The sequence below is a fragment of the Harmonia axyridis genome, chromosome X, assembly GCF_914767665.1.
Source record: "Harmonia axyridis chromosome X, icHarAxyr1.1, whole genome shotgun sequence".
Lineage (NCBI taxonomy): Eukaryota > Metazoa > Arthropoda > Insecta > Coleoptera > Coccinellidae > Harmonia > Harmonia axyridis.
Window position 1 is genome coordinate 10,748,526 of NC_059508.1, and position 18,342 is coordinate 10,766,867.

Consider the following 18,342-nt stretch of genomic DNA (forward strand, 5'->3'; position numbering starts at 1 on the left):
CAGTCTTCCTGTTCCCACTAAATTTGTGTTGGGTGGTCTAAATAAAGAAAGAAAGGACTGAAGTGGCAGTGCCCTATATTGAAGACAGTGAGGAGGTGTAGCAAACTGAGATCCAAACAATTTTTAGATCTTGCAGTATCCCTATAAGATACCGCCACTCTTTTTCTACTTACTCAATTTGTGTTGACTGATCTAAGAAAGTTTGAACTGCCATGTATTGAAGCCAGAGGAGTTGTAGCATGTCCTCAATGGGATCTGAACACTTTTTGGATCTTGCAGTATTATAGTTCCGAAAGAACTTTCAGGAGTGGTCAATATCTGGAAGATTACTCCAGTCTTCCTCTTCTTGCTTGATTTGAGAGAGATATCTTATTGATTCGAAGCTCCATATGAATCAAGGAGGAAGGGAGTTTTTTCAGGAATATTTCTGCTGAGGAGTTACCTAATTTTCAACACTTCTGCAACATCAGTCAAATCATAACGTTTGTCGAACAATTTAGTATTGCCCCTTTAGAAATGGTTGACATATAACAGATACATTGCAGTATGCATTCAAACTTGGTCAAGATTATATCATTCTGTTTATTTCACTACTTGCAAGTCAGTATTGTTGATAAATCTCCTTATTTTTCAACTCCGATTATGTATACTGGCCAGGGATGAGTGTATGTTCGTATTTTCTAGATTTGAAATCGAAATAACTCGAGAAAGATCCTTCTTTGGGAAAAAATATAAATACTTTCTTATAGAGAATTTTATTTTCTTCGAAATTTTTCTCATTAATTTTTTCAATAACTCTAATGATATACGCATATTAAAGAATAAAAACAACCTACAAGCAAGGTCGGAATAGCTCTACAAAAATTCAGCTTGTAGGGAATCAACGCAAATTCAGTACTATTTCTGTTTATTCTGACTGGACTGTTAACAGAATTATTGATTTCCCTGTTAGTTCCGATGTGAAGGTTCGCCCGAATATTGCCTTAGTCCTTGGATACCTGGGCCATCACTCGAAAATACTTTGTTTCAGACACATTTCCAGTACCTACTTCCTATGCACAAAACCCTTTAGAACCTCTCGATCTAGATATGTTTAGGAAGACAGGGGCGTCCCCTTCTGTCCGATACCCCCACTTATCCGATCCCTCGCACGGCACTGCTATGGACACTTTTCGCACGCATCGCACCAATGATGGCACCGGCACAGACAACAACAGCCCTGATTTTGAGTCGATAGATTCCTTAAGGTTACCAGAAATCATCGAAAAGGGTGAGACAAGCTTTTTTTGTATATTCTCTCACAGTTGTTTTCTTCTGTTTGATGTGTTTTGTTTTTCATGTATATTTTTGAGTCGCATTATAGCCTTGTATTGCTGATCTGCCGGATTTTTACTGGGCGCAGGTTGTATCTGTCAATTAATGGCGAAATATTGCTAAGTACAGGTTCATGAAATGGCTCAACTCAACGAAAATTGAAAGAAGATAACTCAATAGGATTCCATACTGAAGAATAAAGAGAAATGTATGTGAAAGTAGAACAAATACTCATACATCAGATGATTATATAATGGTACTAGAGAACTAGAATAAAAAAACAGGTTTTATTAATAATAAAATCACAAATGTTTTCCCAATCGAAATTCTAGAAATACATTTGGCTCCTAAAGGTAAATAAATATATTTTTGGAATATAGGAATGAATGACTAGAATGAACTTTGTAATTTTCAAAAATTGAATATTTTAACTGGAAATTCAACAACAAACTAATCGAACAACAATCACTAAAATCTGAACAAACAAAATAATACAAATCTTTAGGTACTTTCTCCCGTTTTATGAATTCCAATATATTTTTAATAGCTGTTTTGTAGCCTTTATCAAGCAAAAATTAGTTGCACCAGTCGTTTTTCCACTTTACTGTCGAAAGATGAACATAAGTTCGAGAAATCACTTTTTGGTTTCTCATTTAGTAAGGACGGGAAGAGACACTGTTAAGAACATAAACCGAATACTAAACTCTCTTCTACATTGGTTTGTCGACATCAAAATACTCCTCACGTTCAGTTGACGAGCGTTCTACAAGATATTTGCAGTGATTTCGCTAAATTAGTTTGATACGATAGATATCCACTCGAAATTCACCTATAAATCCAATTTTTTTGCAAATTACTTAACGTAATCCACTGTAAATTATATCAAATAAAATCAGTTACAGAATATGTTAGAGCGCTTTGATTCATCGAATATTGTCTCTTATTACGATGTCTCAAGCATATCGATCCAAAGAAATAAGTTTCGCATGACTTCAAACATATCATTCCATTACAAAATATACAGCTTGAAATTCTATTCCAAAGGTTCGATTTCAGTACACATTTCTAGAATTATTTATCAAATGCGCGTATCAATGCGAATTTTGTATGTAACATCAACATCTCAGATAAAGGGAAAGAGAACTAACGTTTAAATTACATCTGATAAATTGGAAAGTAAATATATAGGATTGGATTACGGAAATCTGATATCAATCATTGAAGAACAATAGAAAAATCTCTAATTCGGTATTATCAGGTATAGCATCAACAGCCAGAAGTTTCGGTTGATTAAGTGAAAATTGAAGACATACAAAAGATAATTTATTTTGAATGAATACGTACAAAAAATCTTGGACATTAGTGATTCGATCAATGAATCAGTTATTAATTTAAATAATGAATCAGTCATTAATTTGATGGATAAATCAATCATCAATTTGATCAATGAAGGAATCATTGATTTGATTAATGAATCAATCATTAATTTGATCAATGAATCAATCATTAATTGGATCAATGAATCAATCATTAATTTGATCAATGAATCAAAAACTAATTTGATCAATGAATCAAAAATTCATTTGATTATTGAATTCGATGGATCTTCAAAATGAAGCCAAGTCATGAACCTGTACTTATAGCAATGTGACTAAGTGTTTCGAACTTGGAGAATTCATCTATTGAAGACAAGGTGATTTCAGCTTCGGACAATGCGTCTACCTCATTTGACTACGGGCTAGGCATTGCCATTGTCGAAAACCCGCTAATTGACGCGGAGAAAGGATATGATGCCCATCATGACCACGATCATATTAGCGTGAGTGTTCTTAGGAACAAAGGCAAGACAACAGCCCTTAACTTCAGCCACTATCCTGAGGAAGAGGGATCACACATTGGACCCTCCAACTATCACCAAAAATATCCAAGTATGTATAAAAAAAAAATCAGACTTTACCGAAAGATGGCATACGCGTTTCTCAACAACAAGCTAACTCAGCAAATATTCTCGTTTACATTCATTGACTTATAAATCAAGTTACAGTAGTTCGTCGTGAAATAAATTTGGTGGCCGTTCAAAACCACCAATTCTAATTACTTCAATATACCTTTATAACTTGATCTCTACAATTCGTGTAGTTCAGTACAGAAGAAATTAATTCAAGGAATCAAGATGAATTTGTGTGTAATTATGTGTTCATTTGAGATGAAACGTCGTATCGAATGAAATATTCAGGTTGAGTTTTTATTTGGAAGACCCTGTATCGCTACGTTTCAATTTGAGCAGGAAAATGTTCTGTACACTTCAGATTTTCCGAATGTTTGTTGCCTTTCATGCATTTTGTATAGATCAATCTGTGGAAATGACAAAAATGAAGAAATGAATAGAGTTCTCAACAGTATGAGCATAAAAAATACAGAAGACAACTCTGTTGCGGGAAAGGTAGAAAAAGGCCCTCCACTTTTATATAGTTGGAAAACCTGGAAGAAAAGAAATCCCGGTGCTCTTATATATAACGCCCCCCAAAGATGAACTTGGGAAGGTTCCTTTCCAATCAATAAAAGTAATTTGAAGAAAGAGGTCCCTTAAAAATTCAAACGAAGTAGGGAACCTTAACTTCTCAAGGATCGCCTACGAAATTTCTATAATGCTGAGTCATTTGCAAAAAAATAACAGAATCAAGAAGGATTCTCCGTGTCCGATCGGAACCGCCAGATCTGATATCACTCCAATTCAGAAGAACATGCCCCTTCGTACCCTTAATTGAAATATTTTTTATCGGTTTTAATGAACTTTTCGTCATTTTCGATTACTTCGATGAAAAAATTCGACTCGCCTTCACGCTACGATCAGTGCCGGGGGTTGAATTGGTCGGAAAATTCAACGAATGACTTTTCAGATCGTTTTAAGACTTACTTCGTTAAGATGTTCTTTGTTTATCACCAACCTCTCCAACTATTTCTTTCATTATCTGAGGAATGATGGGACTCCTTTTACACTTCAACATTCTTTATATTGGGATGGGAATCTTGCGGCATTTACTCCGTTCACAAGTAATGCATATATTAGTCAGATCATTTAAAGTGCTTTAGATTATTATACAAAGTTTTACGTTGAAACAGAACAGAAATCTACAGCGAGATAGCTAATACTGAAACTTGTAAAGGGATGTTGCAAAATGGCGAATGCGATGGTTATTTAGTTTCGTTTAAAGGCTAACTTTGTTGAGATATTTCGTGTTTATCACCAACCACCCAAATGTTTCTTCACTATCAGAGTAATAATAATAACTAGTCTTCATTTGTACAAAATAAGTACAACTGATGATACTCCTTTTATCCTTCATCGAGGTCATCAATTTTTATCTTTGGAATTTGGGGACATTCAGTATCTTTTTAGGCGATACATATAATACAACCTCTTCAAGTACTTCAGATTACATATAATCCAATGTGTTATAACAAACAGAACACAAATCTTCACCGGAGGAGCTAAACCTAAATTTTTTGATTGTTTGATGCAAAATGGTGCATGCGCTCCTAAAACTTTAGGGTGTTTTTTTTTCGAGGTACATAACTTTAAGTTAGCATTACTGTTCAAGATAGCAACCGATTTAACAGCTGTTAAGTGATTCATTCTCAGTTTGGTTTGACAATTCATCATGAATAGATTCACGCCTGCATAACACTCACAAATAGTGCAATTTCATTTCGAAAAGAATGGTTCTGTGCAGAATACATATCTTAAGCGAATTTTGTTTAGCGATGAAGCGCATTTCTGTTTGAATGGCTAAGTCAACAAACAAAACTGCCGCATTTGGAGTGAACCTAATCCTCAAGTGTATGTCGAAACACCGTTACATCCAGAATAACTGACTGTTTGGTGCGCTTTATGGGCTGGTGGAATCATTGGTCCGTACTTCTTCAAAAACGATGATGGCCAGAACGTTACAGTCAATGGTAATCGGTATAGAGCCATGATTACTAACTTTTCCATTCCTGAATTGAACAACCATGATGTCCAGGAGCTGTGGTTCCAACAAGACGGCGCAACATGTCACACAGCTCGTGCCGCCTAATTTCACGTTTTGGACCGGTGAATTGGCCTCCAAGATCTTGTGATTTAACACCGCTAAACTACTTTCTGTGGGACTATGTAAAGTCATTGGTCTATGCGGATAAGCCACAAACCCTTGACCATTTGGAAGACAACATCCGCCGTGTTATTGCCGATATATGGCCACAAATGTTGGAAAAAGTCATCGAAAATTGGACGTCCAGATTGGACTACATCCGAGACAGCCGTGGCGGTCATATGCCAGAAATCATATTTAAAATGTAATGCCACAAGATTATCTTGCGGATAAATAAAATTCATGTCAATCGAATAATCCATCGTTGTTTTATTGCAATTTAAAGTTCTATAGCTCTAAAAAAAACACCCTTTACTACTCTGTTAGTGTCAAAAATCAGTTTACTGTGATGTTTCTTGTTTATCACCAGCTTTTTGGATTATTTTTTCAGTTTCTTGGAATTCTTAGTCTCATTTCATACTGTGAAGGCTTTATGCAAAATGGCGGTTTTTGTATTCATAAATGGTTGAAATATTAGATGAAATAACCAGGTTTTGGTAGAGCTAAGTCTTGCTTTCGTGTTGATATTCGTATACTTTTTTTTCTGGACTTGACTTCCATAAGAAACATTTTATGATTATTTTATTAGTTTTCTTGCATTTCATCCATTCTTTTTGGTTTCCATTATAGTGAATGTTGGTAACTAGAGATAATGTGTATTTTTTACACAAAAATTAGAAGCTGTAGAAATTCGATCACACACGAATGAAAATTCAAACTTCGATTATAACCCGAAGTATTTGTTAATCTTTTGAAATTTGCCACAATAATATCGATAAAACTCTCTATTGATGAACATTCAAGGAAGCAAGAAGGCATCCCAATATTCATATAACATTAAAAGGTTTTTCTTGGTTGAAATGGACATAAATAAGATTCTTGACATTGCTGACATTCGCCTAAAATCTTCAGAAATATCGTATCCTTTTTTACCACCAATCGTGTCGCCCTTGCTAAATAACTCCAATTTCCACTGGATGCAAAACGTAAATCGTGCAAGGAAATGAATTCACCACTTGAATAGTACAGGGTGAAATGTTCCTTTTGAAATACATATTTTTCGACTGGGGGCGTATTCTACTTGAAATGCATCAATGATTCGAATATTTTGTTGATGGAATCCCAGCTCACAATTGATCTAGCTAAGATTCTTTTTCTGAAACCAAGTTTTATTCCTCGTATTTACATAGAAATATACCCTGTAACATAAAACATGCAACATCAAGAAGGAGTTGATTTTTTTTTCATCAAACTTGGCAGAAATGTTTAGCTTGTTGAATGTTGTAATTGATTTAAATTTCGTTTGAAATAATCTAGTAGTCATGAAAAATTTGACGTTTTACTTGTGGTTATAATCGAGACTTCGGTTTTGTTCTTGATTATAATTCTCTTGTTTTTGTTTTCTTTTTCATAGCCTTAACTGTAACTAATTCTCTGTAGTATTAAGCCTCTTCGGAGAGGCTAAAGTCAATATCTTGCCGTGGCCACCTAGATCTCCTGACCTTTCACCTATCGAACATTTATGGGACATCATGTGTAGAAGGCAAATTGCCATTGGATTACCTTGGATGCAAAACCTCAATAGGAAATTGATGGTCGAAAAACTTGAAAGCCTTCTTGGTGTTGCATTTCTATGCCACAGAGTATATTTTGTATTTGACCACAGATCAACTTCAAATCCAACTAATAATAACATCGTTCCTCCTTCATCTTCAACATTATAGATAAAAAAACAGGAATTTTCTGCCGGATACTTCAAACTTATGCTATATTCGTAGCAAATGAAAACTTTAACGAGCGGAGAAATGGGTTGTTCATGTATACATAAATTGAAGAAAATCCGTTCATTAAAATCCGTTTGCTAGATTTCCAAGCATACAAAATTGAAATAGCCATTCAAATCTCGAATATCGACATTATTTCAAAACTGGCAGTTTTCTGATAGATACCGCAAGAAATCATAAACCAAATGTCCATCATTTTCAATCAGTGACGTGTATCGTTGAGAAATATCCAATTTTAATTAGTCCTTCAATCTGAATTGATGTTGATTCTGGATGAGCAATATTCATTGTTGTGGTGTCATCTTTGTATTTACGAATGGATTATCTATGTTTGTTTTAATCTCACAACCCTTTTCCAGAAACAGCTTTGTACTACATGAAATTTAAACGAATAACAAATCATTCAATATATGCTACTAATTGGCTTATAATATTAATTCTTAATATTCTGAAAATATATTTTTTACCTACGTGAGTATCAAAATCACCCTACAGCTTTGGTATCACATCATAAAGGGTTACCAAGAATTCATCAAATTATTTCTGATTCGATATTGATGTTATGCATCTGTTTTTTTCGCAATAGCATTAACTAAGTAGAGCCAATTTGATTAATGTTTTCCTCTGAATTAGTCCGATGAACATTTTTCGTTATGGAATTACTATTGATTTGGTCACAGCCAGGATGATCTTTTGTTTTTTTGAGCGTTCGTCATCGCTCTATTATTTCAATGTCTGTAATTTTCAAATTTCATGACAGGAATTATAAGGTTCGACTCACTGGTAAATGCAAGAGGTTATTTTGGAAAATTGTTAACATCAACTTTGGAGTGAGATTTTACGTCATCGCTGTTTTAACTGTAGGTGGAACTATCTACAATATGTCAATATGAAACATTTTTACAGGGTGTCAATCATTGTTAAGGGTGTTTTTTTAGAGCTATAGAACTTTAAATTGCAATAAAACAACGATGGATTATTCGAATGACATAAATTTTATTTATCCGCAAGATAATCTTGCGGCATTACATTTCAAATATGATTTCTGGCATATGACCGGCTCGGATGTAGTCCAATCTGGACGTCCAATTTTCGATTACTTTTTCCAACATTTGTGGCCGTATATCGGCAATAACACGGCGAATGTTGTCTTCCAAATGGTCAAGGGTTTGTGGCTTATCCGCATAGACAAATGACTTTACATAGCCCCATAGAAAGTAGTCTAGCGGTGTTAAATAACAAGATCTTGGAGGCCAATTCACAGGTCCAAAACGTGAAATTAGGCGGTCACCAAACGTGTCTTCCAATAAATCGATTGTGGCTCGAGCTGTGTGACATGTTGCGCCGTCTTGTTGGAACCACAGCTCCTGGACATCATGGTTGTTCAATTCAGGAATGAAAAAGTTAGTAATCATGCCTCTATACCGATCACCATTGACTGTAACGTTCTGGCCATCATCGTTTTTGAGGAAGTACGGACCAATGATTCCACCAGCTCATAAAGCGCACCAAACAGTCAGTTTTTCTGGATGTAACGGTGTTTCGACATACACTTGGGATTAGCTTCACTCCAAATGCGGCAGTTTTGTTTGTTGACGTAGCCATTCAACCAGAAGTGCGCTTCATCGCTAAACAAAATTACATACATATTCTGCACAGAACCATTATTTTCGAAATGAAATTGTACTGTTTGCAAGCGTTGTTCAGGCGTGAGTCTATTCATGATGAATTGCCAAACCAAACTGAGAATAACTCACCTGGCAGCAGTTGAATCGGTCGCCATCTTGAACAGTTATGCCAACTCAAAGTTATATACCTCGAAAAAAAAACACCCGTTACTATCAAACTATATTCTTGTATTATTGTGTGAATTGATTGAAGGAATAAATCACGAATAACAAGGCGTGAAATCTTGTTGTTTCCAGTGAAATAACTCAACTGAACTGTGGAATTTTCCAACTCACTCGAATAATGATTTTGTGTCCCCTCGTTCTTTTTTTTCGGATTCCAATCTATGCGTAAATCAAAATTAGATCTTTACGTGTTCGAAAAGAACAAGGGAAATTGGTGGTAACTTCTGAACGGCATGAAATGAACAACCCGGAACACTTGACCTCATTATAAAGGAAAAACAACAATAGCAAGTGCCAGCCAAACAAGAGTGTTATTTCCGATTCTTGTAACTTTCCAGGATGTGGGTGATTAAAAGTTTCATAGGTTCAATGAATTTCAACGTAACTTTCTGACTATGCATTTCCTACTTGGGCGAAATGGACGTATTGAAATTTTTTTTTGCATTTCGATTATTTCTATAGTAGATTGGAAGACGATATTGAAATAATAATTTAATTGCTGTGTCACGTGTAAATGCTGCAGTCATCGTATCGTTCGATATTTGTATGTGATTGGAAAAGTATCGGTCCAAGAACACTGTCTTGTGGGACACCCGAATTCAATGGGTATCCACTTACTTTCACAGAGAAAGGATTTTCACATATGTGGAATATTTAATTCCTCAATTATATTTGCTGGCAAAGCTGTCAGGAGTTAATATATCTATGTCACTTTGCACTATCTAATTTACTGCATCTTCTATTTTTGAAAAAAAATTATATTTTTTATCCTGAATGCGCAACCTCAGTATTCAAATAGGAATGATGGCTGATTATCCGAAAATTTAACGGGGAGCGACAAATTTTTTCACTTCTACAGTCCAATTTGAAAAACAAAGACAACATCGCCCACCTCTGCAGATCTTCACGTGGGATGTTCGCATCATATTCGTAGTTCGTTGTGTCATGTTTCATTTCCACTTAGCATTTAATGAGAGCCCTTCGAAGAGTAGGAGTTGCCATTCAAAAAAAAAATATATATAATCGCTACAATTTTTTAATAGTAACTGAAAAACTGATATTATGTGGTTGGGTGATTCATTTTTGCTCATCCTGATCAACAAGTTCCGTGTGTACAAACAGTTTTAATATTTTTCATCGTTTCGAAATATCAGGTTGCATCAACTTACATCCATTACGTTAGTGCAACTTTTTTTATCATGATATTACTGCATAATAAGTGCTGTCATGACGAAATGGTCTCCACGTGAAATAAAAGTAGAGAGGATTTAATTTACCAGGCATTTGGCCACCAGTATTTGTATCTATCAGAAATATGTTATTTGTCTCTCGAAGATATTCTAATTTCTAAACGTGAACGTCATATTGCCTCGTTCTCTCTCTCTTTTTCGTTAGATCAGCCACTGTTCTAGGAGATTTAGATGCTCCTTGTGGGTGTGAATGCTAGAATTTATTGGCTGTATGATCTACAGATGTTACAGTTATTGTAGCGTTCGATATTGGTATATGCTGGGAATAGTAGCGGTCCAAGAACACGGCCTTGTGGGACACCCGAATTCATTGGGCATTCATTTGATATTTCTCTATTTAATGAAGTTTTAAAAATTTTTCCACAGAGGAAGAAGATTTTTCAAATAGAGATAACGATTCAATTCGAAGAGTGATCCTATATATTGTTCAAAAATATTTTTTACAGCTTCGCCTGCTAACAACAGAGAATTAAGGGATGTTATTATTATTTACTAGTTTATCATTTTAATGGTTATGAAATTGATATTTACTGAGATGAATGTTATATTCAATTCGTACGCATTATATAACAGGAAACTACGTGAAGCGTTCAATTTAGGAGAAGTTTCAAGATGTTAACAGAATAAATTTCTTCTCGTTATTGCATTCGGTATTATGTAACGGAGAAATTCATCTAGAGCCCTGAAAATAGCGGGCAACAAACCTCCAAAGAATTAAATTGGAAAATGTGAAATGTGAATGAAGAGGAAACTGGAAATAAAGTATTCTGTTAAATATATCCATTTCAAACCATCCGGGAGGTACGATACAAAAGGTATAAATATTTAAAGTGGATGTTTTAATATTTGATACCACCGCCAACCCTCTGCTTCAGCCCGGACATGCCAAAAGCTTGTGTTGGATCACGACGACGTTGCCGGATGTTGACAGTTTCATCTTTCATTCATATATTGTCATCGTTCATTTGAACAACTCCCAACAATTGATCATTGCTTTAACTTTAACACTGAGAGAATTAAACAGGCTTGGCTCTCGCAACAATCACGATACGAATTTTTCGCTCGTAATTGAAAAATCCCTTCGGACAGAATACCTCACATGGCTGCACCTATGATAAAGCTGTAGTATACAGGGTGATTCACCGGGATGGCCTATTAGACGTTTATAGAGAACTAATCATAATTTTGGGCTGAAAATTTGCATATTGGGATTTGAGACAATGATCTTTCTCTCTAAAATATTTTCAGATCTCTACAACTTCCGGTTATACCGGAAACAGACTACTACTTCCTTATTTCAAATGGGACACCCAGTATTTGCTTCATTAGATAGTTTTTTTTATGACAATTTCGGCAATATGCCATACCTTGGGTAAAACTCGACGGTTCATGAGTTAATGAGATTCTCATAAAAAAATGGTGGCGAAGAGGATTCACATTTTTTTGAATTTTTTGGCAGAAAAAACTTTTTTCGAAAAAAAAAATGTTTTTTCGCTTCTGCAAATACGTTGTGTTATAAGACTGTTTGTGGTTTGGACCAAAAATGTATTGGGTGTTTATAAGAAGCTCATGAACATGGACAACTCAAATTCATCAAAACTTAAGATTTTCAAATTAGAACCTATATTTTTTATTATTTCAATCGATTCAACGTACAAAAATAGTGGGAGTTACACAAGCAAACCCTATACCTAAAATTTGTTCCTTTTTCGATTCTGCAAATACGAAGTTTTATAAGACTATTAGGATGCCTAGGCGTATTGTGCGTGTTGACAGAAGAGGTGAATTTGGATAAATAATCGATAGATTTAGATTTTTCACATTTTGTCCCATCTTGCTTGAAGCAAAAAGTAACTAACAAAGATTTTCTAGCGAATATATTGCAGTTGGAATAGAGGAAAATATTCATCTCATTTTCAGAACAGAGATTGTTTATTTCTTGAGAAACCTAAAAGAGAATAACAGAATTTGAAACGATTGTTGGAGAATGCTAGACCATAAAACTAATAGAAAGGAAAGAAATTTTGAGCAGCACTGTATAACTAACCGTTTATCCTCAAACACAAATAACTTTTGCTTGATTTCCCCCTCCATAAATACAGAATTTTTGCAGGTATCTTGGTTCGAGAAATTTCAGGTTTTCGGTTCAGATTCGTATTTTTCATAAGGGATTTCCAGATCTAATATAACAAACAGCGATATCGAAGTTCTTGCTGAGCACGTTCAATGTCTAGAAGATGCCGCGAAAGTTTCTGTTTTATGAGGATATCAAGCAGAATGCGATTTTTTGTCAGATAACGGCGGAAGAAAATTGTTATGAAGCGGGTGCTGTTCTTTCGTCTAGAGGTTGTGAGTTTTTAACAGGCATTCTGGTCCTCTGGATACAATTTCAAATAGGATATACAATTGTCAGTGTGTTCCCAAAAGGAAATTCTCTTATTAGGACTCTTTCTTTTCCTAATTCATGAGAATTATAAGAGAGACAATTAAAACCTCCTAATTAGTTTCGTAATAATTTAGAATATCTTTTTGATTAGATATATACTAACTGACAAAGAAACTGCAACACCCAGAAGGAGCTGTTTAAATTTTTATTTTTTTTTGGTGAAACATAGATAGTGCAGCAAGGAGTAAATGATTGAAATTTGGAGAAAAAAACGAAAGGTTAACAATTTTTTTTTATTAATGTATTTGTCCACCGCGATTATCTATACACTCCCCAATACGTCTCGGCATTGATGCAATAAGATGTTCTATCACTTCTTGAAGGATACTATCCCAAGCTACTTGTACTTCATGTCTCAGAGCCGCCAAAGTCCGTGGGGGCTGGGGTAAATTTCCAAGTCTTCTACCCATAATGTCCCAAACATGCTCTATGGGCGAAAGATCGGGGGATATGGGCGGCTATTGCTAAAGATTCAGACAACTTTAAACCAACTCTGGCAACATGAGGTATGGCATTATCTTGCTGAAATATTGGATTCTCTAGCCGGTTAAGGCAAGGGAGAACATATGGCACCACTATTTCTTGAAGGTAACGCAGCGCGTTATCTCGAATAAAGACTAAAGCTGACCTGCTTGCAAATGCAAAAGCACCCCTTACCATAACCCCTATTGACCGGTGTACATGACGCTCAACATCAAACTGAGGTTCACGTCTTTCTCCCCGACGTCGTCTAACCCTTCTGGTGTCGATGATGCTGCATACCAAAAGACCTTATCCGGCGGTAAACCGTTCGGACAGTTACAGGTTGGCCTTGTTCTCCTAACCACTTATCGGCTGAAGATCGAGTTGTCGCAAATCGGTCTCTAATGGCCATAAGACTTAGACGTCGATCTTGAACTTCATTTGTGCCCCTTCGACGTTCGGTGCCTACTCCTCTTCGATTTTGGGCATTATAAAACCATGCTTGACAACATCTCCTAACAGTAGTTGAATTTCTATTCGTACAGTTAGCGATTTCTTGAAATGACAACCCTGCCTCCTGTAGACCAATAATTCGACCTCTTTCAAATTCACCTAGCTGGCGATAAATTCCGCGTACACGTGCTCTAGGCATTTTAACATTTGAACATCGACTTTGGATCTCCTCGAACAGCTGGTTTGTTGTAAAATTTAAAAAACTAGCAAAAAACGACGACAATATTCAAGTAACAAAAATTGTTTACATGAAAAAACCTTCATGATTTTTTCTCCAAATTCCATTATTTACTCTTTGCTATACTATCTATGTTTCACCAAAACAGCTCCTTCGGGGTGATGCAGTTTCTTTGTAAGTTAGTATATATAGGTTGATGACAACTTTCAATTTCTTCCATTTTGAACAGTTGGTTATTATTTAATTCCTTTCCATCTCATCACAATGAATTCACATAATAACGTACGTTTCAATTACAATTTGTCAATAGACGATAAATAATTTCGAGTCATTCAGGAATACCAACAATATTGTAATAGTGAATCGTATAAAAATATCGGCCTGGCCTGCCGTACCTAATTTATTTGAGCATTCAGATCCTCATGTGAAAGTATAATATAGTATTTCTCATCCCTTCCTCTCGTTCGTTTCTAGAGAAATCAACCTTGTTTTGATAGCCACCTTTTTCTTTCAACCCTAATTCACTCTATCTAACACAACAAGGCTAAAGCCATTCATCCCTTCAATCGAATTCAGCTTAATCTGGTAGACTTTGTTGGGCAAATTCACTCCTCCTTAAAAAAACCCTCATGCTGAATGATATGTGTATCCCAACTTATCCAAGTAAACTGATCTAGTTATCATGAAGTTTAATACAGCAACAAATTACATTCTCCATTGGGCGATTCGTATTATTGTAATCTATACATAGACAACCGTGGTAATGTCACGATTGTTTGGAATCAATCAGGTATTGTTTGTCATTCGATTCTAACTTCACGTTCAAACGATAACATGGAAAGTTATAATGAAGCTTGACCACACATAAACAACGAAACGAAGTGAGGAATAGCCAATTATAATGATGAGATGCTACTACCTATCTATTTCTCGCTCTATCTGTTCACTTTGAAATATTGGATATAATATTCAAGTGAAATTATACTCAATACTACCACAACTGATTTTATTCTATTGTATGTATTTGTACAATTAATGCATATCGTTCTCAAAAGTCTAAACTGTGAAGATCTCACTGAATAAAACCATATTTTTATACCATCAAATAGCTTTTTGTATCAAAAAATTGTTCACATATCTTAAAAAAAAATTATCTGGCAATTATATAAATATGTATGAATTCAACAATTCGGCACACTAAATATACAATATTGTTTTATCTCTTTGTCATTTTATGTTCATCAGATACCTTTCTAAATAAACTGCATTCTACACTGTGTCCGTAAAGTATGAAACAAATTCATTTTTAGCTGAACAGACCATTTTAAGAAATAATCCTGAAACATGTCGATTTTTTTTTTTAATATACCGTATTTTAAAATAATAATCTAATATACATGGTGAATTACTTTCGAGTAATGACGTCACCGCCATTTTTTCAAATGGAACACCCCCATTTTGTCTCAATTTTAGGATTACTCTAGCTGAGCTGATTCCAAAAATGTATCACATGTTGATTCCAATTGGTACAGGGTGGAGAAAAATACAATAGTTTTGTGATATCAGAAGTAACTTCAGATATTCTGTCAGAAATGAACTTTTTTAATACCTATTAGATACTTTCTACAAGTATCTTTAACAGCATTCAACAGTATTTTTCAGATAAACTGAAACTAAAATTGGTATACTGTGGTTGAAGAAATTCATATTCTAGAAATTTTTACTTAGTTTATCTTCATTTTGACTAAAACAAGCGTCATTAATCAAGCCTTCAAACAAAAATTGTATTACACCTCAGCATTCCTAGATATAAGCGATAAAGTGTGGCATGATGGGTTATAACACAAAATTAAGACAATTCTTTCACTCAAGTATTATCCCATCCTAAGGTCAAATCTCACAGATAGGGAATTCAGAGTCAAACTAGACGAAGCAAGATCCAGAAACTTTCCCATAAAGGCAGGAGTTCCCCAGGGAAGTGTCCTTGGCCCATATCTATATTTATTATATACTTACAACAGGCTCAGACATAACTATAAGAGCTTCTGCTGATGATACACCTGTTTTAGCCTCTAATGAAGATCCCTCAACTGCAACTAAGCTGGTCCAAGACCACTTGAATTTACTAGTGACATGGACAAGGAATTGGAAAATTAAGATAAATGAAAAGAAAACTAAACAAGTTGATTTCACTTTGAGAAGGGAACCCTGCCATCAGTCCACATTAATAATAAAATAATACCTAAGGAAAAATCAGTCAAATACCTAGGGTTTAATTTGGACACCTGTCTGACTGAAAGAGCACATTAAAAAAAAAGAAAACAAATTGATCTCAAAATTAAAGTGCTGTTGGGAAGAAGATCAAAACTTTCATTAGAAAATAAGATTTTGCTGTACAAAACTATAGTCATACCAATATGGTCCTATGGAATAGAAATTTGGGGATGTGCTAGCGAATCGAACATCGCTACTATACAAAGATCTCAATCAAAAGCTTTCCGAATGATGGCCAATGCACCTTGGTACGTAACTAATCAAACGCTACACTAAAATCTAAAAATACCATACGTCCATGAAGTCATAAAAAACAAAAGCACAAACATCACACAAGGTTGGAAGAGCACTCAAACATGCTTCTGCAATCACTTCTATCAGACAACCAGCCAAGAAGATTGAGAATAGTATGGCCAGCTATACTAGAAGAACTAGAATATCCTCTCAATATAGGGGACTTGTCACGCTATTTTTAAATGTTAATAAATTAGCTCATAGAACGTATGTTCTGATTGCTAATGAAAATTATATGAAAAAAAAAAACTTTGACTACTGAGTTTTGAGTAACTTTCAATTTCTGATAACATGTTATCGAATCAAATTTAAGGTGAAAAAGATTGTAGTTATCTCAACCTCAGTATTGACTGAGTCCAACGTGAAGTGGAACTATTTTATATTCAAACTGTTATGTCAGTCTGTTGTCTCTTGAGACTATTAGGCTCCCATAAAATTCATATCGACAAAATTCATATCAGGTATATTTCAGTCAATAATATGAATACGATAAATTGTCCAACTTATCAAATAGGAGGAATATTCTGTCATATTTCCATTCGACAGCTATAAATATCGAGGATTTCAATTCTGCAAAACGTATATTTTCATGGCGTAAAAATTTCCGATATTATTCATACCATATTCAGTTTTTACGCCTAGGGCTTTGAACAAATAAAGTCGGGTCAGCAAATCTATTGGTTTTTTTTTTAACAGCAATGAAGATAATCTGAAAAGCGCCGAAAGAACGGACTATAATTCACTTGGCAGACCTCTAGAAAATAAATATAGAGTTGTGATATATCGGATGAAATCTCTGAAGGCACAACCCTAATAATCCCCAAATTTGATGTAGGCAACCGATATCTACGTTTGAAAAGTTTTCGCTCTTTTTTCGATACCATCATCCTCGTTTTACGTTACCTTTAGATAAATTAAAACCAACGTGAGGTATCTGAAGAGACGAAAACTTTTGTTTTCATGTATAATAGATGGAAATTTTATGGGAATATTAACAATCCCATTAAATAATAAATCACTTGATCTCACTTGATGGAAATCGATTTTAAATATAAGTGAAACACTCAATTCCCACAAAATTTTAGTATAATAATACAATTGTCGTGACAGGCTGTAGCTTCATAAGGTGAAACCATAGTGTTGCGAAAAAATTATCGGATATTGAATATGTTGTACTGTGGATTGCTTATTTTGAAGAAAATAAAAGCGCAGACATTTATTCACAGCTTATATAATTAAAAAAACATGAACAGAGAAGGCATCTTTAGGCTTGGGTCCCGAGGTGTCCCGAGTTACCACCACATTCTCTCGAAAATCTATAAATTACTTGATATTGATTGAATTTTTGATAAAAAATATTTATCTTTCTTATTTCATTTTCTTGAGCTCCTCTATACAGGGTGATTCACCAGGATGGCCTATTAGACGTTTATGGAAAACTAAACACAATTTTTAGCAGAAAATTTGCATATTGGGGTTTGAGACAATGATCTCCCTTCCTAAAATATTTTCAGATCTCTACAACTACCGGTTATACCGGACACAGACTACTACTTCCTTCTGTCAAATAGCACACCCAGTAATTATTGCATCATTAGATAGCTTTTTTCATGACAGTTTCGGCAATATGCCATACCTTGGGTCAGAACTCAACGGTTCAAGAGTTAATGGGATTCTTATAAAAAAAAAATGGTGACGATTAGGACTCAGATTTTTTTGAATATTTCATCAGAAAAAGCTTTTTTCGATTATTTTTACATGCTACAAATGCGTAGTACTATAAGACTGTTCGTGGTTTAGACCAAAAATGTACAGGGTGCTTATAAGAAGATCATGAACTT

General features: G+C 34.8%; 1 protein-coding gene across 5 annotated transcripts in view; it reads left to right on the forward strand.

Annotated features, from left to right (window-relative positions):
• Positions 1-18,342, forward strand: part of LOC123685686 — a 290,795-nt gene that overhangs the window by 258,176 nt on the left and 14,277 nt on the right. For 3 of the 5 annotated variants that reach the window (XM_045625493.1, XM_045625492.1, XM_045625491.1), the window contains exons 6-7: positions 1,031-1,270; positions 3,018-3,242. The exons of 1 other annotated variant lie outside the window; for it this stretch is intronic. In XM_045625493.1, the coding sequence (XP_045481449.1) occupies positions 1,031-1,270; positions 3,018-3,242 (465 nt within the window). The remainder of the gene's footprint in view (positions 1-1,030; positions 1,271-3,017; positions 3,243-18,342) is intronic. One more of the 5 variants, XM_045625494.1, reaches the window with a different exon arrangement.